This window comes from Bos mutus, chromosome 1 (genome assembly GCF_027580195.1).
Source record: "Bos mutus isolate GX-2022 chromosome 1, NWIPB_WYAK_1.1, whole genome shotgun sequence".
NCBI classification, from domain to species: domain Eukaryota; kingdom Metazoa; phylum Chordata; class Mammalia; order Artiodactyla; family Bovidae; genus Bos; species Bos mutus.
In genome coordinates this window covers 59,475,615-59,499,063 of record NC_091617.1, presented here as the reverse complement: position 1 = coordinate 59,499,063, position 23,449 = coordinate 59,475,615, and the positions used below count along the sequence as shown (strand labels likewise).

Sequence of the window (23,449 nt, the reverse complement as noted above, 5' to 3'; positions counted from 1 at the left end):
TCAGAAGCTACGGATGTAGAAATTTTATTTAGTCCTGGTTAGTAACCTTGCATGAGTCATCCAACTTCCATTTTTTAACAATTTGCATAAGAAACAAATTTTTATAGAATTTGAACAATTCCCATTTGAATGCAAACAGAATTTGAACAAGTCCTATATCTGGGAAGATCATCTGTTTATAAAACAAACAATTGAAGCTGAGTATAGAGTGGATGCCTGAATGAAAAATGAGTTCTGAATTATGTGCAGTTGATTTTTAATCATGCCAAAACTCAAGGACTTTTGAAATTAGCCGTAAGTTTACTATAGTAATTTTCAGTTATTATTAATTAAAATGCCAAAGTTTTACTAAGATCCAGAACTAATGGAGGAACAGAGAATTGTGGGATGGTGGAGGACCCAGTGCCCACCAACCTGGCCACTGTGAAACAACCTAATTCCCAGATACCACTCTGAGGTCCTACTCCCTGGAATTTCAGGGCTCCAAGGGAGACAATTCAACATTCACTGGTTTATGGTTTTAAAACAAGGCTTTAGAAAATAAAACTTGGGTTTCTTATTTTAAAAATAAATTTGGAACCAAAGTAGAATGTACTTTAATGTACCTAACATCCTGCCTGGAGGTTACACAGACTAATCCTATCTATGACTAAACAATTGGACTATAATACTGGAGGAGTTTCTGTTCATCTTCTAAATAATACACGTATTCTACTACCTAATTAGTGTAGCTGCAGTTATTCATACTCATTGCGAAGACCACGACAGTGAGAATGACAGGTTCAGATCTCACTTGACCATTTTGCTGTCCATGTGTAGAAAGTTAATACCAGAGAAATTCCTTAAATTTGTATTTTTCAAACTATACTTCAGAGGCCAGAGAAGGTCCATTTAGAGGGAAGGAACAGAAGCAGAAGAGGGGCTCTGGATCTCTCCTGCCATCACCGTTTCCCTCTACCATCCTCAACCAGATCGGCCCTAATTGGGGGGAGGGGGTGTTAGTATACTTCCAGATGTTCAACCTGGTTTTAGAAAAGGCAGAGGAACCAGAGATCAAATTGCCAACATCCACTGGATCATGGAAAAAGAGAGTTCCAGAAAAAACATCTATTTCTGCTTGATTGACTATGCCAAAGCCTTTGACTGTGTGCATCACAATAAACTGTGGAAAACTCTGAAAGAGATGGGAATACCAGACCACCTGACCTGCTTCTTGGAAATCTGTATGCAGGTCAGGCACCATCTCCACCAGTTAGAACTGAATATGGAGCAACAGACTGGTTCCAAATAGGAAAAGGAGTACGTCAAGGATGTATATTCTCACCTTGCTTATTTAACTTATATGCAGAGTACATCATGAGAAACGCTGGGCTGGAGGAAGCACAAGCTGGAATCAAGACTGCCAGGAGAAATATTAATAACTTCAGATATGCAGATGACACCACCCTTATGGCAGAAAGTGAAGATGAACTAAAGAGCCTCTTGATGAAAATGAAAGAGGAGAGTGAAAAAATTGGCTTAAAGCTCAACATTCAGAAAACTAATATCATGGCATCCACTCCCATCACTTCATGGCAAATAGATGGGTAAAGAGTGGAAACAGTGGCAGACTTTATTTTGGGGGGCTTCAAAATCACTGCAGATGGTGATTGCAGCCATGAAAGTAAAAGACACTTGCTCCTTGGAAGGAAAGTTATGACCAACTTAGACAGCATATTAAAAAGCAGAGACATTACTTTGCCAACAAAGGTTCATCTAGTCAAGACTATGGTTTTTCCAGTGGTCATGTATGGATGTGAGAGTTGGATTATAAAGAAAGCTGAGTGCCGAAGAATTGACGCCTTTGAATTGTGATGTTGGAGAAGACTCTTGAGAGTCCCTTGGACTGCAAGGAGATCCAACCAATCCATTCTAAAGGAGATCAGTCCAGGGTGTTCATTGGAAGGACTGATGTTGAAGCTGAAACTCCAATACTTTGGCCACCTGATGTGAAGAGCTGACTCATCTGAAAAGACCCTGATGCTGGGAAAGATTGAGGGCAGGAGGAGAAGGGGATGACAGAGGATGAGATGGTTGGATGGCATCACTGACTCAATGGACGTGAGTCTCAGTGAACTCCGGGAGTTGGTGATGGACAGGGAGGCCTGGCGTGCTGTGATTCATGGGGTTGCAAAGAGTCGGACATGACTGAGTGACTGAACTGAACTGAACTGAACTGAAACATATATATGTATGTATATATATATAAAACAGTTATCTGAACAAATGATGCCCAGCTAAGAATTTTGAAAGCTTCACTCTTCAAAAATGACTCCCTATTCTGCTCCTGCTGTCTATGAATTCATTGTTTCACAATGCTCTGCCTAGAATTAAAAGCATCATTTGCACTAAAAATTTGAGGAAAGGAAGGAGGCAACCATTCCTCTACATTAGAAGTTAGAAAAGTTAACCAAGATCACAATTCAATCCAAATGCTGAACTCATCTCTAAAAAGATAAAAGGTCTTTCAATTCATATCACACTTTTGAGAAAAATATATCCATCCATCTCTTCAGCAGTTATTATTATAATTCTAAACTTTATCATTTTTCTTAACCTTTATAATAAGTGTGCAATCCATAACAGAAATCACAACACATGTTAAATTTAGTTCTCAAGGCCTTACTTACATATGTATACAAGTATGTGAGAGTTATTAGTTGATATTTATGTGTTTCTATATCAATACATTTTTTGGGGAACTGATATTGTTTCAGGGCTTTCCAGGTGGCTCAGTGGTAAAGAATCCACCTGCTTTTCTTTCTCAAAGGATCTGAGAATACTGCAACCACACAGCTAAACCCTGGTCTTTCTTAGCCCTTTAAAATGAATAAGAGACAGTTTCACAAAGACAAGCCATTCCTGTCTTTTTATCAAATACATGAGAGTTGCTGCAAGTTACATGCAGGGGCAAAACTATTCTGCCTCCCAGTCCAACCTCCCTGTGGTATGCAGTCTGAATGGCTCATGAGCTGTAGGCAAATTATGTTTACACTCCTCTGGCAAAGGAGAATCAGTAACAGGAATGGGAAAGCCGATTTTCTGGTCTCTGTCCCAACACTGTTGGTTTGGGAACATATTAACAATTCAGCCTATAGCTGGGGCACAGCAGGTTCGGTAGACTCTTAACACCTTGCAAAGATGACTTAAACATGTCAGATGAGGAAAGAAGCCAAGGGACCTGGCAAATCATTCCTTCCCTGGGTGTACCTGTCACACACTGGCAAGAGTCACACACAGGTCACTCATGGGGCTGGAATGAAATTAATCAACTGCTTTCAGGAGGGAGCAGCTTTGGTTTCCTCTAGTTTTCAATATGTTCCTGAACATAATGCAAAATGCTCACATTGGTCTCTAAAGCCCTAAGTGGTATGAATTCTGGCTACCTTGAGGATGATGTATGACCCTGAATAACAACAAAACTTTCCAGGGAGCCTGTGTATTCAGCTTCCAAAATAAAAGACAGGTGGACAGCAGCACAGCTTTCTGTTTGAGCAAGTGTCTGCCTCCCTTTGTCACTTAAAATCTGCAAATAAGTTGTGATGTATCATAACAGGCACCATCGAGCTATTTTATAAATGGTAATGATTTGGAAGCACTCTGTCCAACAGTTTTAGGCAATTTATATGTGTGCTTAAAGTTATAATTGGGTTGAGGTTAGAAACTAGTCTTTTAGGACAGTTTAGGACTTTTACTATGATAACACTGTTCATTCATTCTTAACTCATTCATCAAATACTTATTGGTTACCTTCTATTTCCCATTGCTATAGGTGCAAGATGGGCTTCCCTGGTGGCTCAGATGGTAAACAATATGTCTGCAATGCAAGAGACTTGAGTTTGATCCCTGGGTAAGGAAGATCCCCTGGAGAAGGAAATGGCAACCCACTCTAGTATTCTTGCCTGGAGAACTCCAAAGACAGAGGAGCCTGGTGGGCTACAGTCCATGTGGTCGCAAAGAGTCAGGCATGACTGAGCAACTGACACTTTCCATAAGTGCAAGAGATTCAACAATAATCAATACAAATGATGGAGCTACTTTTTCCACTGAGGGTTAATCTTCAAAGTGAAGAAGTTGCTCACTCGTGTCTGACTCTTTGTGACCCCATGAACTGTAGCCCACCAGGCTTCTCCTTCCATGGGATTCTCCAGGCAAGAATACTCGAGTGGGTTGCCATTTCCTTCTCCAAAGCAATTGCTAAATTATGACTTAAATACAATTATTTGTATTTTTGTGTTAATTTGAATGAAAGGTGGTTTCTCAAGTTTTTAAAAATAAAAGTATCCCTTTTTATTAGATACATCTTGTCCTTTAAGATCCAGCAGTGGAAACTCTACACCAAGAAGTCTTCTGGAACCACCTCTCCCTAATCGGCTTAAAGAAAGTGAAGTCGCTCAGTCATGTCCGACTCTTTGCAACCCCATAGACTATAGCCTACCAGGCTCCTCCATCCATGGAATTTTCCAAGCAAGAGTACTGGAGCAGGTTGCCATTTTCTTCTTCAGGGGATCTTCCTGACCCAGGGATTGAACCCAGGTCTCCCACATTTTAGGCAGACGCTTTACCACCTGAGCCACCAGGGAAGCCTAACCAGCTTAAGCAGGACTTTAACTGTCACCCACAGTAATTTCATCATAGGGTGCCTTAGTACTAATGCCTAACTCTCCCCATCTCAATATAGACTCACAAACACATCTCAATAACACAACCAGCATAGAAAAGAACTTCACTCTGTACATACCCCTTCCTAGGGATAGAGAGATGTGCCTGGAGCCATTCCCCACTTCTTGCTGGCCTGAAGAGTGAAAAAATATGTAGTTCATTGTTCTTCTAGATTTTCTCCAATGGCCTAAACTCTTGTGAGACCTTTCCTACATACTGGATCTGTGTGTATGTGTGTGTGTCTTTGTATGTGTACATATGTACTTGTGAGTTGGCAGAAGAATATGCTACAGGCATGGAGACAGTGCTAAAGTATATCTAAATTATATTCTTCACTTTTTCATACCCCAAAGAGAATATTCTAGCAGGGCTCTAAAAATGTTCATCTTCACTCTAAGAGACACACACAGAACGGATCATTTAGGTTAATGGTTTCTGGTTTCTATTCTGAAATCCAAAAGATTCTACCAACTTATACTAGAAAGAATAAAAACCAAGAACTAGCCTCAGGACTTACTTGACTACATATATGCCTACAGAAAAGAACATTAGTATTGAACCTGATTCATAAGGAAAGACATGTAGCCTTCCTAGGTTACTTCCTTTATCCCTGAAGATATTGCATTTTCCATTCCAAATAGAATGGTGTGAGATGATGGAACCAAAATATTTTATCTTCCACCATCTTATAATTTGTGATTCAAAAATTGAAAATACATGTGAGAACTGCTGAGTAACCACATCTAACTTGTGTAACATCTACACTATCTTTTCTTGGGATGAACAATAGCCCAATTCCAAATACTTGGGCCTGTTAGCCAATTTCACTGATGGTCAAAGATCCAGTTATTGTGACTGCCCTGCCCCCTAAACCCACTATCTAATAGTTTAGAAAACAAGGCCCTGCAGGGAAGTGAGAATGGTTGAGTTAGAAACCACTTGCTACTCTTCCAGATACCTCTTTAGTCTACCACTGCACACTTGCCTTTTGAAGTGAGAAGGCAGAGAAGACCTAGCTGAAAGCATTGACTTTGCAGGTGTTAGACCTAGGCTCAGAGGGCAGACAACCTGGCCTGAAATCAATATGATCTGAACACGAATCCAGTTCTCTTAATTTAAGATTGTGTTTAGTCTCTTGTGCTAAAAATACAGAGCACTTGTACTATATACTTCCTACAAGATACTGGATCTATTAAAAACCTGATGCTATTCATCATCCTTGTGAAAAAAATTTATGGGCAATTCTTTTAAACAAGCCTCAAAATAAATTAGTTACTTAAAGAGCCAAGCTTTATCACTATGAGATTAATAACTGGCTGGAGACATTTTTGAAGAAGGCAATGATTCAAATGTTCTTGATGACACGAATTGGTCCGAAATTCAGCACCTGATTAAGTTATTTTCTTATGGTACAAAATTCAAACACAAGTAAGGGTTGGCAAAATTTCCACATCCTTTCAAACCTTTCCCTCTTCTTTGTGCATGCTGTAAACCATATGTCTTGGGAGACCTTCAAGGGCTCTGGTCTTGGGAGACCTTCAAGGGCTCTGGTCTTGTAGCTTTAAGAAGCACTATCAGTTTCCTTCTTCCCTTGCTTTTATGTCTGATTATAGAAAACTTTTCATTCTTCATTTAATGAACCTATGATTGTGAGAAAAAAATAAGAGTAATGATCCGCTCAATGTTTCCTAGTCCGTTAAAATAGATACTCTATTCTCTCTCTGTTTTTAGCCAAATGGACTGACTAGGTAACTCTTCCTGTTCTTGGTTCTTCCTCCTTTTCCTTGTAATCCCTTTGGAATTGAGTGTGTATGTGTGTGTGCATGTGTGTATGTAGAGAAAAAAATATTTGACGAAAATGCATTAGTATTTGAAAAATATTCATTTTAAGAAATACTGATTTTCAGTTCCAAATATAGTTTTCACCAATTTAAGATTGGAATGAATTACATACATGCTTTTCTGCTTATTGGCTCCTTTTATAAGGTGATCAGTTCAGTTCAGCCGCTCATTCGTGTCCGACTCTTTGCAACCCCATGAATCGCAGCATGCCAGGCCTCCCTGTCCATCACCAGCTCCCAGAGTTCACTCACACTCACGTCCATCGAGTCAGTGATGCCATCCAGCCATCTCATCCTCTGTTGTTCCAGTCTCTTCCTGACCCCAATCCCTCCCAGCATCAGAGCCTTTTCCAATGAGTCAACTCTTCAAATGAGGTGGCCAAAGTATTGGAGTTTCAGCTTTAGCATCATTCCTTCCAAAGAACACCCAGAACCGATCTCCTTTAGAATGGCCTGGTTGGATCTCCTTGCAGTCCAAGGGGGTCTCAAGAGTCCTCTCCAACACCATAGTTCAAAAGCATCATTTCTTCGGTGCTCAGCTTTCTTCACAGTCCAACTCTCACATCCATACATGACCACTGGAAAAGCGATAGCCTTGACTAGATGGACTTTTGTTGGTAGAAGTTATTAAATATGAACTATGAAAGAATGGGCAATAAATAAAAGACATCACAATATGATTTTCTTGACTCTAAAATATATCTCTTATCTTTTCCTTAAATCTTTGTTTAAAGATATAGTGATTGTTCTCTGATCAGTCCTAATTATTAAGTTCTTTACCCTTTTTTGGTTATAAATATAAAGTATCAGCATCCTTTGGAAATGCACTTGCCAAAAGGGAGGAACAAAATATAAACAAGAATTTTAAAAGATATTAATTCTGATAAGCTAAATTTAGGGCAGGAATTGTCCAGAATAGACGAAACTACTTTCAATCTGATTGAGTTCCAAAAACTTCAATTTCTAAATTTCAGCTCTCCTGGCATATTTAATGGAGTAAGCAGTATTCTTGTTAAGAACAGTCAATTTTTAACTGATCTTAAAGCTCTCTGTGGAGAAGGCAATGGCACCCCACTCCAGTACTCTTGCTTGGAAAATCCCATGGACGGAGGAGCCTGTTAGACTGCAATCCATGGGGTCACTAAGAGTTGGACACGACTGAGCGACTTCACTTTCACTTTTCACTTTCATGCATTGGAGAAGGAAATGGCAACCCACTCCAGTGTTCTTGCCTGGAGAATCCCAGGGACAGGGGAGCCTGGTGGGCTGCCGTCTGTGGGGTCGCACAGGGTCGGAAACGACTGAAGTGACTTAGCATAGCAAAGCTCTCTGAGGCCTAATCCAACAGTACTTGAGGAATTTTTAAACTAAGAACTCAAGATTCAAAACCAGTGTAATATTCCTAACAACTCTGGGGTGATGGAGCAGTGAGGAAGTTGTGACCAAGGAGTGTGGTTAGTTATTGGGTACCCATCTAAACATATGATCAGTATTGATTCTCAGACAAGAGGTTTGAGCATTCAATTATACAAATGATGGGGTGGTCTTAGATTAGGACATGAAGCTAAGGCTCTTAGACATTCCTCTCATCTTCATTTCTCCCTGGGTGTCAGGATTCAATAAATAACCTCTGCAATCAGGCTGTCAGAGTTCAGCTCTTGGTTTAGCCCCTTGCAATCTGTTGATGATGATTAGGTGCCTCAGTATGCCTAAACTTCAGTTTTCACAGCTGCAAAAGGGGAATGGGAAATGACAACACTTATACTACAGAATGGTTCCGATGATTAAATGGAATAATCCCCACATAGCACAGGGTCTGACACTTAATTGTTTAAACCTTGAAAAAAACCTTAAGAAACCAACTCTCCTAGCCCCTTCTCTAAAAGATGAGACAACTGAAGTCCAGAGAGAAGCAATGACTTGCTTAGTATCCCATGTCTGATTAGTAAAGATATTGAGGCTAGAGCCCTGGTCTTCTTATTTGAGCCCAACATTCTCTCCTCAGCATTATCTTACTGGGAGCACAGGACACAGAAATGTCCTAGGACCTGGTTGGTATTTCTTGACAATAATCAGAAATTGTCACAGCTGTTAAGATATGAGAAAATGCAGGAATTGAGATAATACATAAAAGACAGGTAAAGAACTGCAAGGCTAAGGTTAGGATTACAGGTCTATCAATTTGACCCTTATTTTGTCACTGTGTCTATGGGCAATATATCCATTTAATTTGCTCCTATTTTCAGAATGTAAAAGCAGAAAGAAAAACGTTATCAAATACCACTGGATTGTTGTCAAGAAAAGCCAATAAAAATGATTACTCTAGCAATATAAAAGTGTGCCATGAAAGCTTAATAATCAACAGTATTTAAGCAGTGTGTCACTGAGTAGCTAACAGGGTGCCCATGTTTTATAGACAGCATTTATGGACTTTCACAACCCAAATTTTGACTCTTTATGACTTGTGTGTAAATTTAGGAAGTGGTTGAAACCACATATCAAATCAAAACTGCTTCTGAGGCACCCTGCCAAGTAAGTGTAAATATCCTTGGGAAATCTCACATGTAACACAGTGCTGTGAAAGTGAGCCTATCCTTTGGGGAGCTAAGACTATTATGGATGGATACCTTGGGCCTTAGAACATTTTGTTCTGGGGAATGTAAAAAATTTCTCCAATTCTAGAAACGGATTGGGTATTTCATTTTTTTTTTTACACTTAATTATCATTTCAGAAACTATAAAATTTGTAGTTATTCTTTTTCTAATAATTTGGTTATAGAGACACATATTACTAAAAACTTTTTAGCATGTAGCCCAACTGCATGAAGTGATATCTCATCCATATTTTGTCCCACAGAGCACTAACATATAAAGGTACTCCACATATTTTTGTAGAGTTCAAATGAGTTGAGATGATTACTGTGATTGTTTTCAACATTACTGCTTGAATTTCATCCCATTCCATTACTGAATGAGAACTCCTTAAGATCAGCAACCATAGCTAATTCATCTTTGTGACCCTAATGCTTGGTATGGTAGAAAGTTAATATAAATGAAAGGCAAAAAGAAAGAACAAAAAGAGAGAGGAAAAGAGGGAGGGAAGGAAGGAAGAAGGAGGCAGAAAAAGGAAGAAAAGAGGTAGGAAGACACTGAATTTCTATTCAGAGGGATGATAAATAGAACTCCTCTCGTTCCTAGATCATTATTGATGACCCCAATTAGAAAGGCAAAGAGACCGTGACAACAAAATGCAGCCAAATTCAACATACAGAAAATGTAGCATAACCTAGAGTAATACATCCTACATCCCACAATCAAGTACCCTGTGGAGGTTCCTCAGTCAACATCTCAATTTCTAGCTTCCTGGATGTGTTCCCTTAGTAGTATGACATCACTTAGAATAGGCAGAGAAGAAATGTTGGCGTCTTTTGTCAGGGAAAGTCAGCAGATTATCATGGAGAAGATGAGACACAGAAGACAATTCTTTCCCTGAAAGTCACTGAGCACAGTGATTCTATCCATCGAAGAGACACCAGAGACACTGTCATTAAAAGAGGCTTGAAGGTGTTCTCCTTATGGCTGAAGGGGGACAGTGCCATAAAGATAACATAAACACTCCTTCTACTATAAAGGAATCATCATCAGAAATGCACAGAAAATTTTTTGCCTTAGATATACAGAGGATGTGCAGGCAGAGTGGCAAAGCAGAGATAGGAAGATATGGTTGGAGGATTAAAAAAATTCCAAAAGTCCTACTGCAACAGATCCATCTGTTATAAACTCACTAATACAAAGGTAGGAAAATAAACCAAACATTTATAATTTAGAAAGAATTTCCATTTGTACTAAAGTAGTGATCAAACTCGGAGAAGGCAATGGCACCCCACTCCAGTACTCTTGCCTGGAAAATCCCATGGATGGAGGAGCCTGGTAGGCTGTAGTCCATGGGGTCACTAAGAGTCGGACATGACTGAGGGACTTCCCTTTCACTTTTCATTTCATGCATTGGAGAAGGAAATTGCAACCCACTCCAGTGTTCTTGCCTGGAGAATCCCAGGGACGGGGGAGCCTGGTGGGCTTCCGTCAATGGGGTAGCACAGAGTCAGACACGACTGAAGTGACTTAGCAGCAGCAGCAGCAGCAGTGATCAAACTCAGAGAAGGCAATGGCACCCCACTCCAGTACTCTTGCCTGGAAAACCCCATGGATGGAGGAGCCTGGCAGGCTGCAGTCCATGGGGTTGCTAAGAGTCGGATATGACTGAGCGACTTCACTTTCGCTTTTCACTTTCATGCATTGGAGAAGGAAATGGCAACCCACTTCAGTGTTCTTGCCTGGAGAATCCCGGGGATGGGGGAGCCTGGTGGGCTGCCATCTATGGGGTCGCACAAAGTCGGACACGACTGAAATGACTTAGCAGCAGAAGTGATCAAACTGATCCAAAATTTTGACCCTTTCACTGACAGCAATTTTTATCTTGACTCTCTCTTGTGGCTTGTTCTGCCCCCAACCCCACTCAACCTTCTCAGATTGCTCTCTCCACCCCTTCAGGCAGTCACAGAATCCTAAAGCAACCCAGGGTAGCCATCTATTCCCAGACAGTAGAGATCAATTAGGAATATTGTTCTTTTATCCTGGATTAGAATGAAATCCAATAAGACACAGAGGAGACTGTGGTGCAGGGCCCATGGGAATCTGGGCTTGATGTGCTGTGATGGATCTCCTTGTCACCTCTAGTTTCTACAACTCCATGAGACTTGCTATATCGGGTAATCTGTGCTTGTCACCTATAGCAGGCAAGGCTAATAGATACATCAGTCCAGGAAGAAACTACAGGCAGCATTTGAAGATCTAACCAAGATGACAATACCTACCTAAGCTCAGAAACAATGTAAAATAAAGTGCCGTTGGTGACTAGCTTCAAATTGAACTTCATCTATACTTATCAATTACCTTTCAGTGCACATATGAAACTCAGACTAACTGAAACATATTTCAAGCAGAAATTGTAAAATTTAGGACAGTACATGATCTCTACTTGCCCTCACTGACCAGATTCATTTTTAACAAAATAAGTGAATGGCATAAGAAAGGCAGTAGGAAGACTATATGAATGTGTAAACAAATGATTAAGAATTGAATTGTCCAGTTAGGAATTGATGCTGTCCAGTTTTCATTCATCACGTGACATGTACTGACCATGTAACTACTTAAAATATTTTATTTTTATTCATTGGAATTATTCTAACTTGAAAAATAATAAAACCAAACTTCCTTTAAAATATATTATTTTTAGACTTTTCATTGATTCAAGCAATTCTTTCTATTAATCCAGATCATGAGCATTTACCTCATCACATTATATGCTTTTGTCTTTACTTACAACTTCAGAAAACCCAGTTTAAAAATACGATCTGAGCAGTGTCAAATATTTTCTATATTTAAATCATAATCAATTTCTAAGATATATGAAAATTACCTAATAGATAGTCTATCATATGCAATGTGACTTCCAGCCATCATGCCTAAGGCTAGAACTTACACCTAAAGAAGAATAGTTAACAAGGTTTGTCTTGCTGAGTAAATTAAAACCAAAACCATCATTATCACATGCCTTACCTTTTCCAGGGAAATATTCCCATCTTCTTAACCTCAAGGTGTGGCCCCTGGGGCAGGTATGTAGTTAGAATAAAGATTTAAAATGAGTCACTGGTAGAAAGAGATGTGCACTTTATCTGAAGTTAGAGAATGCTAATAACAATAATGATTAATACACTCTGGCTTCTTACAGAATTTAGGGAGTAAGATGAAAGACATAGAGCTGAAAATATCTAGAATAATCTTGTGCCATCCTGCAGTATCTAATGTGGAGAAGTGGATATCATGGCAAATGTCCAGTAATTACTTTCTCAATCTAATGGTCAGATGGCAAGACATTTCCCAGAGCATCCTCGTGGACTAGGTCCTTTCCCAAGGATACAATGTGGTCCAGTCCAAATCTGAGTTCTTAGATACAACATGCATTAAATCACTAAATCTTAAAAGAGTAAACCCAACTTTTTCAACAGGCACAGAAGTAAGTTTATCTTTAAGATTTGGGGCTGAAAGATATTTATGTGTCATACTATGCCAGAGAAAGACTTTGGAAACTGTTGACCTCCTTCACTGCTGTGGATGTGCTGGGGTGAGGAGCAGGTCATGTTGGGGGTGAAGTTCCCTTAAATTTATCTTGCACTGAGAAAGCCCTATTCCAATAGGCTCTTTGGGCAATTATAGTGAAAAAACTCCAAGTTAGCTCTCCAAACCAAAGAGAACCTAGTACCTTTTAATAAGCAGAGTCAACCCTCAACCATGTATGCATATGGTAGAAGGTAGTATCTTCAATAATAAAATGATAATTTCTGTTTGACTTCACAACATGTTCTATATTTGGGAGTTTTCTTTTGTTTTTGGCAAGATCAACAGACTTATTTTCCTAATTAGTTTGACCCCAATTAATGTTACGATTAACATTCTCTGAGCGTACATACACATATGTACACTGTTCACCAATTGATGGTGGGGAGAATGCCCAGAAACATATTGTGGGACAGGGAAAGGTGGTCTGAGATTATGTTTTTGCTGCTGGCAATTCACAAACTACATCATCTGAATCAATAGGGAGTTGGCTGTATTTATACCAGGCACTTCCTAGAGCCAGATAATCACATTAGCTAATTCCCATCCATAAAATATGTGTAGTCTCCGTAATAATTTATTAAACGAAGTCTATCCTACACACAGAATGTTGCTGTTGTTTTTTTTTCCCCCATCCAGGATTACCTAGCTTTACTTTTTATGCCAATTCAAGTAACAAGGCAATTGCCAGACTGTCTAGTACTGGCTGCTTCACAGACCTGCCTGAGTTCTCGCTCAGGATTGGAGATACTTGGGAATGTAAGTGGCCAGAGTTAACTCCTGTCACTTTGGGGAATTCAGCGCAGCTTCCCTTGATTTCCTGAAAATACCTTCTAGAATTTTCCCCTCTCTTGATGGCACAGGTGGCCTGGCTTTCCGAATAGGCCGCCTGCCCCCCGCCCCCCGCCCCGCCCCATCTTGGCGTCTGACCCTGGAGGTCGCTCACCTATCTTCTCCTCGGCTTGGCTGCTCTCCGCAGTCTCCGTTGGAGGCTGGGCTGTTGCCATGGCAGCAGCATCCTCTGCAGCAGGGGCGGTGGCGGCAGCAGCAGTGACAGCAGCAGGCACGTCGGCTTGTTTAGGCTCCTCCTTGGCCGGCGCATCTTCGGCCTTGGAGGACGGCGAGTTGTCAGTGGAAGCTTTAGTGGCACTTTCTGTGTCAGCAGAGCCGGCCTTCTCCTCCGAGGGGGCAGGAGCCTGGGGGGCTGCCTGCTCTGTGGCAGCATCGGGGGCGCCCTCCCCCTTCTTCTCCTCGGAAGGAGTTTCGCCGGCTTTGCCGGTCTTCTCCTCGGGCTTGGGGCCGGCGCCTGGGGCCGCTTCCGCGGGAGTGGAGCCTTCTCCCTCCTTCTTCTCCGTGCCTTCCGCGACGGCGGCTTCATCCTTTTCATTTGCCTCCGCCTCGGCGGCTGGGGCATCACCCTTCTTCTCTCCTTTGAGCTTTTTCCTCGTTATGTGTCCACGGAAGCTAGCCTGAATTTTGGTCGCGGCCTTATGAGCTTTATCTTCTGGTTTGATGCCATCTTGTTCAATCTTTTGGTCCTCATCATTTTTTTCAACCTTTGTAGAGAAAAGGGGGGGTAAAAAGGAGAGATGGAACAATGTTCTTTTCCTTCAAATCACAGCATTCAACACATATTTATTGAATGACTTATTTTGTGCTAGGCACCATACTTGGAGTTAAGCAATCAGCAGTACTCTGGAAATTCAAACCAAGCCTCCTTTCCCTGGTAAAGAACTTAGGAGAGAATACATTATTTTACAGAAAAATTAATGTCCTTTTGGCCTTCCAGAATCACTGGCATATCTGTTGTTCTTTTCCCAACTCAGTGTCTCTCCTTGGCCAAACTTAAATCAGCCTTTTTGTAGATGTACTTTGGAAATTCAAGTCACACCCACCCTAGGTTTTCATCAAAGAGCTCTGAAAGATGTTGGTTTTTCAGGTTTTTGTGAGAGACTCTGTGAAAAACTTTATGATTTAAAAAAGTATTGTGGAAGTTTATTTGTTTCCTCAAGATTTCAAGCTTGGTCAGGAAACCAGTAGGTTTGGGGCAAAGAGTATGTTAAGGGTTTAAACAGGAAATTCCATGAGGGTCTTGTACAAAATACAGAAGAGTTCCAGCACTCTGAGGTTTGTTCAGGATTTGAGAATTCAAAATGCTAGTTACAAAATAACATCCAATTCCCTCTGTGTGTGGTCCAGCATCAGTAATGAACATACCAGGCCTTCAAGGTTTGAATTCAGAAAATGGTCATTAATCTTGAGTTCTTTTTAAACAGAAAGAGTAGAAAACACAGCTTCCACTTTTGAAACAGTGGCATATATTCACTAGATCACAATTTCTTATTCTCAAAGCAATTTAAACTTAAAATTAGTTTTATATGATCATCAGTAGAACCATCCTAGTACTGAAGGCAAGAGACTAGAATGTGAACTTTTTACCACTTGATCAGGTTACAGAATAACATAGGCTGCAAATAACTTTTTTCCACATGCAAATTGAATCAGAGGAGAGGAATAAAAGGTTTAGTCATGAAAAGAAACACCTAGGCAAGTGAGCGCTCAGAATTCACTATAGTGTCATTGCCTACCATGCTGTCCCGGGGTGGTTACTTATCGTTCCCACATAACCATTATATTAGTTTCAGGTGTACAACATAATGATTCAATATTTGTATATATTGCAAAATAATCACCATAATAAGTTGAGTTAACTTTTGTGAATACTCTCTCAGGCAATGGGGAAATACAGCAGTGAACAATGCAGCAAAAGACCATTAATTAGAGAATGCTTATCATGTACCAAGTCCTCTGCTTGGCCCCAATCTCGACCTTGGCCTGACCTTGGCCTTTGCTCCAGTTTAGGATGCAAATCACAGCAGGCCAACATAAGGCATGTTTTCCACCTGTCATACCAGTTCTGTCCCAGTGACCCAGATCCTGTTCATCATGATGTAGACCTGACATTCTCCAGACAAGCATATGGGCCTGTATTGCTTAGGTCTATCAACATGCTCATGGGTATACAAAGCTAGTTTTGAAAATAAACTGCCTCTGAGAGTAAAATCAGGATGGATAAATTTCCAGTAAAACTCAAGGCAAGTTATTCTTTTTCTCCAACATGTATTCACACAGAGAATGAAGGAGTGCACGACAACTCTTTGGAGGAGCCCCTCTGCCTCCTCCTCCCAGTGCCATGCTGCCACACTGCTTGGTGCTCTGATGCACCACCACCTTCCCGCTCTCCTGCTGCTCTTGAGGACTCCTACTGGGACACACGCAGCACAATCTGGGGCACGGGAGCAGCTGTCCCTGCCAGGAGCCCTCTGCTCAGAGATGGAAGCATAACCCTGTTAAATTAACAGTTGTGAATGGAGCATGCAGCCAAGATGTTGTTAATTTATTTTACTCTATCTTGAATTTTCTGAATGAGGCACCGTCTTATGTGATAGGACATCTGCACTTGGGCCTTGATGCCAAATGGTTCTTTAATACAAGTACTGGTACTTATGAGAGTAAACAAGCCAAATATTTGAGTAGGCAAGTGCATAAAAGACCGTTTGGTGACTCAAGAAAACTGCATCACCGTTTACTCTTTAAGAACACAAAAGAAAAGGGATAAACTCTTAAAACTTTGGAAAATATAAAAAGAAGGAAGTTAAGTCTGAATGATAAAAAGAAGATACTTTACAAGGAAGCTGAGTGTCTGAATGATATAAAGAAGGTTACTTTATAAGGATGAAGGAAGAGCCCCTCTAAGTTCTTTTCACCTCCATCCCCAATCTGTTTTTCTCTCTCTATCTCAATTTATCAAATCGTCTGTCACTTTAACTTTCCAAATGATGAGGACTTAAGCTTCTGTGCACAGCCTCTGTGTTGAAATGGCTATTTAGAAAGGTTCAGACTAGACGTGGGTGCGAAGATTGTGGGATCAGGCTCACCTGAACAATCCAGGAGTGGAAGGGGCACAAGATAGGAAGGGGTGGGCAGGAAGGGAGAGAATGTGAAAAAAAAAAAAACATGGTTAGCAGAGAAGTGAGACAACCCTACAAGAGCTGGGAACCCAGGAGGTAAATACACCCAAAGAAGTGCCCAAAGTACCCCCACAGACATGCAGCTTCTCCAGGAGGCACTTCTGGGCCCCTTAATATCATCAGAGATTTAGGGGAGTTGGATTTTAGGAATTAAGTGGGAATAGACAACTAATACAAATTGTACAGATCGAGGGAAAGAGACAGATATGAGGGAACCGAAAGGGAAAGGAAAGACAGGGGAAGGAAGAAGAGGAGGGGAGTGGGGAGGAAGGAGGGGAAGGAGAACCAGCCTAAGATGAGGTCAGCTTAAATGACTGTACAGAGGCATACAGAAATAAAAATATTTTAAGTACAAACCGGGTCTTAAGCCAGAAAATGCCAAAGTGTACATAATTTCTTTGGTGTTTGTAATTAGTTCCATAAATATGACAAACTCCAGGTTATTTTCTGGTAAATTTCCTTTCGCAGTCCTAGAGGTAATAGCATTGGTAGTATATTTTGCTGAGAGGGGAGACAAGGAGGGAAGGTTTCCCAAGACTGGCTGTGGGGGAAGCCACAGAGCATCAGACCACATAGAACTTTGCCCAGCTGGAAATAGAAGAGCTTGCCCCAAACAAGGAACATGTGAGCCCAGGAAACCAGAGATCACTCAGTACATTTAGCACAACCCTTTCAGCTTCTAATGGGGAAAGCTGTGCCCTGAAAATTTGCTTCAGTTTATAGCATGAGTGAATCAGTCAGTGGTCTCATTTGTATTTGAACTCAGGTCCTCTCCTTTCCTACCCAACTCCAAGTCCAGTTTTATTGCATCAGTGACTTTGAATAACTTAGTCTTTCTCATAGCAGACCGTCTGTAAAGTGTCATGTCAACATCCTGGTTCATCTATTCATTTAACAACACTGAGTGCCTATGCTGGGCACCACAGACATACTAGTGAGCAGACAGAAACTGTGTCTTTCCACACAGGACTCTCTTTAAAATACACTTAAAAAAAATAACCTCATAGTATTTAGCAATCAGTAATTTCCCAGGAATTCAAGGAGACATCTGAACTTTAACCCATCTATAAAGTAAGGATGGTAGGGTGTGTATGCTCAGTCATGTCCAATTCTTTGGAGCTCCATGGACTGTAGCCCGCTAGGCTCCTCTGTCTATTGAATTTTCCATGCAAGAATACTGGAGCAAGTTGCCATGCCCTCCTCCAGGGGATCTTCCCAACCCAGGGATCAAATGTCTCTTGCCTCTCCTGCATTGGCAGGAGGGTTCTTTACCACTAGCACCACCACTGGGAAGCCTATATAGTAAGGCCAATAGTCTAAATATGTCAGTTACAGATGGAGGAGGTCAGTAAAAAGGAGAGCCTGGTATTTAATGGGTAAAAAAAGTCAGTTTATAGTTTCATTAAAATATTTATTTCTTAAACACAGCTTGGCCACAAATAAGCTTGTGCTGAGCTCTGATGAAATCCTCTCATTTTTACATGGAGATGTTGCTATCCATGAATTAATGAATGGGGACCTGCCAATGCAGTTCCTTACATGTAGGAAAAGGGTCATGATGAGTCACCATAATTTTTTCAGAAATCTTCATTGTTATAGCTGAGAATTTTTACTGAAAAGTTCTTCGGGAGCACTGTAATTTGTGAGATGTTAAAGGAAACGAAAGTATGGAAAATGTTTACTTCTCAACTAAGGGTAAAATCTTGGATGAATATTGGTTTGAAGGAGATGAAAGGAACCATTTCACTAACTTGCTGTTTTTGTTGTTGTTGGTTTAGTTGCTAAGTCATGTCTGACTCTTTTGTGACCCCCATGGACTATAGCCTGTCAGGCTCCTCTGTCCACGGGATTTCCCAGGCTCTTGCCTGGAGAGGGTCGCCATTTCCTTCTCCAGGGGATCTTCTTAATCCAGGGATCAAACCCAGTGGATTCTTTACCATTGAGCCACTAGGGAAGCCTACTAACTTTCTGGGATCTAGTCAAATTTTAAGGTCCATTGGGTGAAAGGGCAATACTTTTCATCACCATTTAAGAATCATAGATAAGAAAGCCAGATAAAAGAAACAGCTATTTCATACCCAATAATAAGCTCTGGTTAATAATGTCCTTTTTCTCTGAGGGGAGAGGGATGGACAAATTAGGACTCAGTCTAAGATGGACAAACATTTGCATTTATTATGTTACAAAAGAGCTTTAGGCAAAAATCTATAAATGCCTAGTTTTCAGAACTAATATAACATCAGGCATTCAACTGGGACACTTCAATTCATTTAGCTTTTTGCAGTTATCACAGAATACTTCAGCCTTCCAAATACAGAAAAATGTGGCCCTGTATCTACTTCTGCTAGCTCTTAATACTACAGTGATAATACTTTACATTTTCTCTGAAACAGGATTGAATTTTAAATACTTTTAAAAAGTCATTGCTGTGCATCAGTTCTTATTTCCAAGAATATCTTTAGTAAACTAAAATATTTTCAATTTGATTGAGCAAAAGATATTTCCAAGAAGCCAGATTGAAGGGCCAGAGAGATCAGAACCAGAGTAAGGTGTGGATGGATCTGTACAAATCTAATAAATATCTACTTATGGCTCACTCTATTTTTGTTAATAATGTATTGAGGGGAAATTCACATAAGAAAATTTCACTCTGTTTTTCTATTTAGTTGGCTTTGAGCATAGTTGATAGCATATACTTTAGGAGACATGTCCAAGTATTAAAGAAACCCCCAGTGGAGTTTCTGTACTTGCACTGAATCTAGTCAAAGATCAGAAATTCAGAGAATCACCCGTTATGGAGGAGCGAAAGGAGGATGGTCCAACCTTGTTCAGTGTTGTAGAGGAAATTCTTCAGGTTTTCAGGCAGTTCTAGGAAAGAAGGTGTCATTTAAAAGATGAATAGGCATAGCTTGGATATGGGGGTCTCTCAACACTCAATAAGGGTGTGAGGGGATGGGGAACAGGATGTAAATAGATGCAATGAAACTGTTGTGCTCCAGCCAACAATGGCCATCATGTTTTTGAACTCTGATCTTCAGTGCAATGAAGAATTCTTTTAGTTCCTAGACAGTTGGGGGCCCAGACATATGACAACTGGGCAATTCTCTGGGGGAACGTGAGACATCAAGATGGACTTTGCAGGCTTCCCTGGTGGCTCAGTGGTGAAGAATCTGCCTACCAGTGCAGGAGATGAGGGTTTGATTTGGGAAGATGCCACATGCCGTAGATCAGTTAAGCCTGTGCACCACAACTATTGAGCCTGAGCTCTAGAATCCAGGAGGTGCAAATACTGAGCCCACATGCCATGACTACTGCATACCCTAAGGCCTGTGCTGGGAAATAAGAGAAACTACCGCAGTGAGAAGTTTGTGCACTGCAACTAGACAGTAGCCTCCATTTGCCATAACTAGAGAAAAGCCAGAACAGTAACGAAGTCCCAGCACATTAAAAAATAAAAAAGTAAACAGAATAAAATTATTTTATAAAAGAGAGAGAGAAATACACTAAGAGTATATCTGCTCCCTTAAAAAAAAAAAAAAAAAAGAGCTACTTTGCAAATCTTGGCACAGTGGTAGTGAGGGAATTCTTTTTCCTCTTCAGATGAAGCATGCAGCATAGCACTGCAGTTCCAGAGTCTTAATAAGTGGGCAAGAAATGCTTACTTATTGACTGACTATGTAAAAAACCAAATCATCCCACAATGGAAACTGGAATAACGATGTGAACTTTTCAAGTAATGGATACTGATGAAGATACGAGTCTTCACTCACTTTCATATATTATTTATTTAACATGTGCAGCCCAGCAACTTCCTAAAGAATATGAAGTGGCACATTCAACACAGTATAAAGCAGTACTGGTGAAGAACTCAGTTTCCATTCAAAAGAGTTATCTTTTATTTTGTGTATGTATAACTCTATTTGTCCCACAAAGACAGATGGAAATGAAGCAAAAAGCATACTATAATTGGCACCTTCTGACAGATGAAAGTCAGCATACAAAAGGCTTTTTTTGTTCACAGCTGAATCTCCAGTTTCTTGAACGGTGTCTAGCATATAGTAGATGCTCAATTAATATTCGTTGGATGAATTTAAAATTTTAAACTCAATTACTGCCATTTCAGAAAGACAGTGATAAGCAAATTAATCTGGGATTAATTTTTTTGGTCAACTTTTAAAATGCTTCATTTCCCAGTGATGGACTTCAAGAGCATCTGGCTAAGACAAGTATATGTTTGCCCAACACCTAACTGAAAAACTGACTTCTTGTAGTGAGTTGAACAAAGAATCCAATTATAGAAATGAAAGAGCAGGAATCAGACAAGTCACAAAACTATAGAAATGACATTGAAAATAGTTTTAAAAGCACTTAGAAAGGGAAACAAATATAGAAAAAAACATATTCATCTTACTCATGGGTTATCTGGAATCATATCAAATTATTTTTCAAATATACATCTCACCTCTTTATAAGTTAAACAGGTGAAAATATTCAGGGAAGGTTGTTGGAGACTCTCGTCTTCCCTGTTTAGACTTAATCTGTATGATGAGCCCCATGGCCTAAGGTTATAGGTTAGAGATGACTGGTCCCTTAGATATTCAAGGAAGGAAGCCCCCTTTTTCAAATGGGCACTGGGAAGAGACCAGGGTTAAGATGAGGTATATACTTCTACTGGTCTATAAAATTAATGCTTTTGAATTATAGTCCTAGAGGAGACTCTTGAGAGTCCCTTGGACAGCAAAGAGATCAAACCTGTCAATCCTAAAGGAAATCAACCCTGAATACTCATTGGAAGGACTGATGCTGAAGCTCCAATACTTTGGCCACCTGATGCAAAGAGCCAACTCATTGGAAAAGACCTTGATGCTGAGAAAGATTAAGGGCAGGAAGAGAAGTGGATGACAGAGAATGAGACAGTTGGATGGCATCTCCAATTCAATGGACTTGAGACTGAGCAAACTCCAGGAGATAGTGAAGGACAGGGAAGCCTGGTGTGCTGCAGTCCATGGGGTTGCAAAGAGTTGGACATGACTTAGCAACTGAATAACAAATCTCTAAGGGCCCATGCTAGACAGAATAATTTGACTAAACTCTTTCAGAAAAAGAATACTCTTTAGGTATGGTGAAAGAGGTATAAGTGAGCTAACTGAATCAAGGGTCAAGGTCAGTGATCCTCAAGCAAATGCCAGCTTGAGAGTCAGCTCTGAAAGGAAGGGGCTCCATGCTTGAGCAGCAGCAGTAGACTCTGATGAGAGCTGCTGATTGCAGTTCTCTACCTTGGCTTCCCAGGTGGCTCAATGGTAAAGAATTTGCCTGCCAATGTAAGAAACTTGGATTCAATCCCTGGGTCAGAAGAATCCCCTGGAGAAGGAAATGGCAACGGCAATGCACTCCAGTATTTTTTCCTGGGAAATCACATGGATGAAAGGAGCTTGGCAGATTACAGTTCATGGGGTCACAAAAGAGTCAGACATGACTTAGCGACTAAGCAACAACGACAACAACAACAACCTCTACAAGTGATCACTACCTCTTAAGTGGCACAGTGGAAGGAAGGAGAGGTGGACAAGGTGAGGAGATACCAAACCCTGTTCTAGGAGGTTTCTATGCCTACAATGGCCACTGAGCCGGGAACACAATAGAGGGACTCCTTATCAGGCTGCTGAAGCTGCTGAACTCACACACCAGATGATGAGTGGGACTGTGAGGCTTCCTTTGCCAACAAGTGAAGAAAGAGGAGAGCAGAGGGCAGCCAATACATCTGGGAAAAGACAACAAGCCTGACTGGCAGACAGTCCCTTGTACCACCATTGCAGGTGAATTCCATCCAGTTGAGCATTCCCAAGAACAAACCACACCCCAAGCTGCTGGAGAAGGTTCCCAGAGCCAACCAGGAGGAAGAGAAGCCCCAGAACCCAGTGAACTTGACCAAAAGCTCTGCTTTCCTATCTGGTAAGACTCTGCAAAATGTCTCTGGTTCAGGAAATTAAAACACAATGAGATAAATATTTAATTAAATCACCATATTCTTCCTACTATACTGACTAGCAATGACTGATTTGTTCTTTTCTTAATTAAACTTCTTTCATTATGAAATGTAATTTACTACATTCTAAGTCAGTAGTACGGGATAAATTTTTTTCAGTGAACAAATGAGCGAGAGAGACACTCCTCATTCACTCTCCTATATGTCCTTCCCCAAATAATGTCACTGTTGGTCTACGTACCTGGTTTTTCCTTCTTTGTGCTTATATGAACCTGACATATATTTTTATCTCATTATTAACCGAATTGTCCCCTGGACTATAAAGCCTCTGGAAGCAGGGCTTTGTCAATTTTGTATAATCCTCAAAGCCTTGGTAGGTAAGACAGGGCTAGGGCTGGCACATGGTTGATGCCTCCAAAATATTTATTTGTGGTTGTTGTTAAGTGACTCCATGCCATGCTTGTGGTAGTGATCAGTGAGCATGTAAATGGGCAGCACCCAGATAACTGGTTGGGTGTCATTGCTTCTCTCTGGAAAACTAATGCTTGGGGTTTTGTCAAACTACTCCCCAGCAGCCATAGCTCTCTCTCCTCTTACTTTATAGTGAACATACCACATACATAGTCAGTATTTAAATTCAGTTCTCATCAAAATCCTGTGAGGAATACATAACTGTGTCTGCTTTATAATCAAGGTAAATTGGGAAACAGAAA

The 23,449-nt window shown here is 40.6% G+C and overlaps 1 protein-coding gene across 1 annotated transcript in view; it reads right to left on the bottom strand.

Annotated features, from left to right (window-relative positions):
• The window catches only part of GAP43 (growth associated protein 43), a 101,297-nt gene that overhangs the window by 26,018 nt on the left and 51,830 nt on the right, over positions 1-23,449 (bottom strand). Inside the window, exon 2 of the mRNA XM_005890258.2 lies at positions 13,666-14,275. Coding sequence (XP_005890320.1) covers positions 13,666-14,275 — 610 coding nt within the window. The remainder of the gene's footprint in view (positions 1-13,665; positions 14,276-23,449) is intronic.